Source organism: Nematolebias whitei, chromosome 22, assembly GCF_014905685.2.
Source record: "Nematolebias whitei isolate Nwh7 chromosome 22, NemWhi1, whole genome shotgun sequence".
In the NCBI taxonomy this organism is placed as follows: domain Eukaryota; kingdom Metazoa; phylum Chordata; class Actinopteri; order Cyprinodontiformes; family Rivulidae; genus Nematolebias; species Nematolebias whitei.
The window spans coordinates 909,881-914,833 of NC_056519.1; the positions used below are offsets into that span (position 1 = coordinate 909,881).

The following is a 4,953-nucleotide window of genomic DNA, read 5'->3' on the forward strand; positions in this document are numbered from 1 at the left end:
TGATGGACTGGAGACCTGTCCAGGTGTCCCTGTGATGGACTGGAGACATGTCCAAGTGTCCCCCGCCTCTCACACAGTAATAGCTGAACATGAGCACCAGTGACCCCTGCGACCCGAAAAGGAAGAAGCAGGTAAAGATGATGGATGGATGGATGGATGGATGGATGGATGGATGGATGGATGGATGGATGGATGGATGGATTGATGGATGGATGGATGGATGGATGGATGAATGGATGGATGGATGGATGGTTGTTCTTGGTCAAGTCCTGTTCAGACTTGGTTTGACCTTTGGCTGTAAAGTGACTCCACGAGTCAGAGGTTGATCCTGGTGTGTGCAGGGGGAAAGCACTTGAACATCTCTAAGTTGAGACCTTCTGTGTCTCCGACTGAACTAGAGATGGTTGTTCACGTTTTATTTCCTCCTGGTTAGACTGTTGTAATGGTTGTTTTATTAGTTTGAATAAAACCAATCATGTAACTCCATGTAGGACTCTGAGGTGTTTGAGTCAGATGTTATCTGAACCCTGAACCCGTTTTAAAACCCGTGGAGACTTCAGTGTTCAGGCGCTGCCTCCGAGGCTCCATCTGTCCCTTCACACTCTTTTAAGGAACAACTAAAGACATTTTTATTCAGACAGGCTTTTACTTAATCTTCTTGTTTGTTTGTTTGTTTGTTTGTTTGTTTGTTTGTTTGTTTGTTTGTTCGTTTGTTTGAACTTGTCTTGCCTTTTGTGAAGCACTTTGTGATTCACATGTCTGTGAAAGGTGCTATAGAAATAAAGTTTTACTTAATTACTTACTTAGAAAGTGCTATTTGAGAACGTTGATGTGGCTCCGTGTGTGTGTGGTCTACCTGGCTTTGTTTCAGTGCTGACACCAGCTTCTGCAGAGAGATGTTCTCTTCTTCCAGCTCTGTGTAATCCTGGAGAAGCCGTGACTCCCGGAACTTGTACTCCCTGATCTCCTCTTGCATCCGGCTTCTTTGCAGCTCCGACATTTCATGACTCTGCTGAGACATTGCAAAGAGTAAGGTGAATACTGAACGCTGTTTCTGACGCCCCACTGGGAGGAAGGACACTTTCCACGGTACCTCCCTGAGTTCCTGCAGCAGCGTGCTCAGATGCTCATTGTGGGTCTGTGTGGTGCAGGCAATGGTCCGGCTGTGCTTCAGCTCTGACTGGAGCTCCACAAGGCGTCCAATGAAGTATGCCTCCTTGGTGGCAGACTCTTGCAACAGGGCCTCCTCGTTGGTTTCTCCATCCTGAGCAACCTTACGCTGAGTAGAGTAAGCCTGACCAAACGCCTAGACGGAGCGAGAGGAGCACACATACGTTCAGACAGGCACTGACACTTTCAATATGAGCTACACATGGCCCCCCAGCCTCTGTTTCCAACAGATCCCCTCACAGCATATCCAATCTTTTCCAAGTGAATATGACACATGACTTCTCTTATCCAGTGTTCATATGTCGGGGGATGTGGGTCCTTCCATCTGCACAAAACCAGTCTCCTGGCCTGAAGAGCCAAAAGCACTCTCATCCTTCTCGTACTTGCTGAAGGACGTATCCGCAGGGGCCACCATGAACCATGAGATGATGGTGGCGGTGCATGGTTTTTCCACATTTCACAAAGAATGTATCAAAAATAGAGTGACAAACAGTCTGCAGTTTGGGACAGGTCCAGAATGTGTGCAGGAGTGTAGCTGGAGTTGGTTTAAAATGATTGCATGCGGGGTCCAGGTCGGCCTTGATCTTGGACAGCTTGTCTTTGGACCAGTGCAGCACCTTGAACTGGATCACAGCATGTCCCAGACTGAAGATGAGCAAATGTTCTTGATGATCTTTCTCCAGATTGAGTCTGACATGGGTTCCTCCAAGTCTGCTTCCCATTTCTGTTAAAAGGAAGTCCAAACTGGTCTCCTGGTATGAATTGAGCAGTGTATAGATCTTGCTGAGGGTCTCCTTGGTATCAGACCTGAATTCCAAAATCTTAACCACAAAATGTTTAGAGGGGTACAAAGGAAAACAGTCACAAAATGTCTCAGCTGTAAATATCTAAAAAACTGTGACTTGTGAACATTGAACTTCTGTACGAGCTGCTCAAAAGAAGCAAATCTACCATCCACACAGAGATCACACAGTGAATGCACTCCCCTCAAGATCCAGCTGTCAACAGCTGGATCAGCTGCTCAGGGAGTGAGTTCAGTTCAGTTTATTTATAAAGCATCAAATCACAACAAGTTGTCTCAGGACACTTTACAGGAACATTCACAAACATTAAAAACAATTAGAAAAGTTTGTATGTAAGTGAACACATGATTATCTGACACACGTGCCACAAACGGTAACTCTGGAGTTAAATGTCCTGAACTGGTTCCAGATGTTGTGTCAGCAAAGTTAAATATTGTAATTTGATTCTTTTACATCTTCGTCTAGATAAAATGTCTTCTAAATATTTGTCTACCTTAGGTCACTCCAGCACCACTTTGATGCTAACACCCCCCCAGTGTGTCAGAATGGTTTTGATGCAGCCAGAACCAGAACTAGACCTGGTTTTCCCGCTGTGGCCCCTGAGGGCCCAACATCAGGACCATTCAGCTCTGACCTTCAGCCTCGTCCTCTGAGCTCAGAGGTTCTGACATTCTTCTAATCTGTGGATCAGATTAGGAACTGGAAATGATGGAGATTAAAGTCTTCAAAATATTTTGTTGAACATCACTTGAGTTTTAGATGATCCTGACCCCCCACCCCCGCTCCTCCAGCTGTTTCTTCTTTGGACCAGGAGCTTTTACATCCTGTTGATGGCCCGGCCAGATATTTTGGGATGTTGTCATAAGAAACGCTGTAGAAGCCTCGTGGTGCAACGCTCAAACCTTGTGAAGCAGATCCTGGACACCTGACAACAGGAGAGGGTGAGGCTCTGACTCGTGGCCTCCATCCACCTGGAAGCTTCCAGACGAACAAGAGATGCTCCTTGTTCAGCTGTCTCCAGCTCCTGCAGCTGTGAACCAGCTCCAGAGTTGCTTCTTCTCCTTTGTTGTCTGAGGACATTTTGTTTTTCAGAATGAAGACGTGCTGCAAAGGTCATGGTGCAGAACAGCAACACATCTGGATCCTGTTTAAATCAAAGTGTGACAGCTGCTGTCCAGCAGAAGCTCCACAAATGAAGAGCTCCATGTTGTGGAGCTCGTGGTGTGTGTGTGTGTTGAGAAGAAGCTGAGCCCACCTCCTGTAGCTGCTCCAGCTCCAGCCTCAGAGCCTCCTGCTCGGCCTCCAGCTCTGCGCACTGCTGCTTCAGGTTCTGGTTCTCCTCCAGGACCATGAGTCCGCACTCCGCCGCCCGGACCTTCTCCCTGTTGGCCTCGGACAGTTCCCTGCTGAGGCGCTCCACCTCGCCCCGGTACTGTTCCTCCGCATCTCCGCATCCTGCTCCTCCAGCGGCCATCTCTCCTCCTCCTCCTCCTCCTCCTCGCTGCTGAGGAGGACAGCTAACCTCCTCCCCGCGCCACAGTCACACCCCAGAAATCATCTCCTGAGCTCGTGAGCTGCCGCGGACTGATTGATGTTTGTCATCGTGTCGCGGCAGAAAGCGATTAGCCGCGGCGGGAGCGCGCAGGAAGTGATGGCCGCTGCGGGAGCGCGCACAGCCTGCTGGTCACGGGCAGCGTCGCTGTTTTATTTCTTAAAGACGTTGTGTGCTCAAAATGTCTCCGTTGACATTTTTATTTATTGATTGATGTATTTGTTTCAACATGTTGTGTCTGCTCATGTTCACTTTTCAACCGATGACATCAACTTCCTTATCTCTGGAAATATACTGGGACCACTGGCGTCACAAGCATTTGTGATGGGGTGGCACACACACGCTGGGGGGTCTGGGTGTCCACTGCCAGAAAATGTTGAGTATGTCAAAAAAGTTCAGTTTATTTCTGAAGCTCCAACAGAACTTCTGTTAAAGTTCTGTATCTGAGGAGGCAGCAGGTCGTGTTGAATCTTCTCTTCATCACAGTCCCTCATCCTGAGCACAAAGGAGACAGTGGGAAGAAAAAACTCCCTTTAACAGGAAGAAACTTCCAGCAGAACCAGCTCAGGACGAGCTTCAACTGGCTGGGTCTGAGAGGACAGGAAGTAGAAACAGACACAGAATGACAGGTCCAGGTGTGGTTTCTATAGTCCAGGTGAACTTTCTATAGTCCCTACGCTGCACAAACTGTACAGACTCTTTAATAAAACAACTAAAGACATTTTTGTTCAAACAGGCTTTTACTTAATGTTTTTTGTTTGTTTATTTCGTTTTAATTGTCTTGCCTTTGTGAAGCAATTTGTGATCTACATGTATGTAAAAGGTGCTATAGAAATAAAGTTTTACTTACTTACTTACTTACTTTACAGGTGCACTTTCTATAGTCCAGGTGTACTTTCTATAGCCCAGGTGTACTTTCTATAGTCTATGTATACTTTCTATAGACAACGTGTACTTTCTATAGTCCAGGTGAACTTTCTATAGTCCATGTGTGCTTTCTATAGCCCAGGTGTATTTTCTATAGTCCAGGTGTGCTTTCTATAGTCTATGTATACTTTCTATAGACAACGTGTACTTTCTATAGTCCAGGTGAACTTTCTATAGACGAGGTGTACTTTTTATAGACAAGGTGTACTTTTTATAGACAAGGTGTACTTTTTATAGACAAGGTGTACTTTCTATAGTCCAGGTGAACTTTCTATAGACAAGGTGTACTTTTTATAGTCCAAATGGACTTTCTGTAGGCAGGGTGTACTATATATAGGCCAAGTGTACTTTGTATAGGCCCGATGTACTATCTGTTGCCAAGGTGTACTTTCTATAGTCCAAGTGTACTTACTATAGGCCAAGTGTACTTTCTATAGCCCGGTGTACTTTGTATAGGCCCGGTGTACTTTCTGTAGTCCAGGTGTACTTTCTGTAGTCCAG

General features: G+C 46.2%; 2 protein-coding genes across 2 annotated transcripts in view; one reads left to right on the forward strand and one right to left on the reverse strand.

The window, feature by feature from the left end:
- LOC119428232 (protein bicaudal D homolog 1) overlaps positions 1-3,525 on the reverse strand; it is a 32,016-nt gene extending 28,491 nt beyond the window's left edge. Inside the window, exons 1-3 of the mRNA XM_037695882.1 lie at positions 3,229-3,525; positions 1,094-1,306; positions 857-1,009 (exon numbers count right to left, since the gene is read on the reverse strand). Of these exons, the coding sequence (XP_037551810.1) occupies positions 857-1,009; positions 1,094-1,306; positions 3,229-3,447 (585 nt within the window). The 5' untranslated portion in view covers positions 3,448-3,525. The remainder of the gene's footprint in view (positions 1-856; positions 1,010-1,093; positions 1,307-3,228) is intronic.
- LOC119428419 (LARGE xylosyl- and glucuronyltransferase 1) overlaps positions 1-4,953 on the forward strand; it is a gene marked incomplete at its 3' end in the record, with an annotated part of 106,286 nt that overhangs the window by 94,453 nt on the left and 6,880 nt on the right.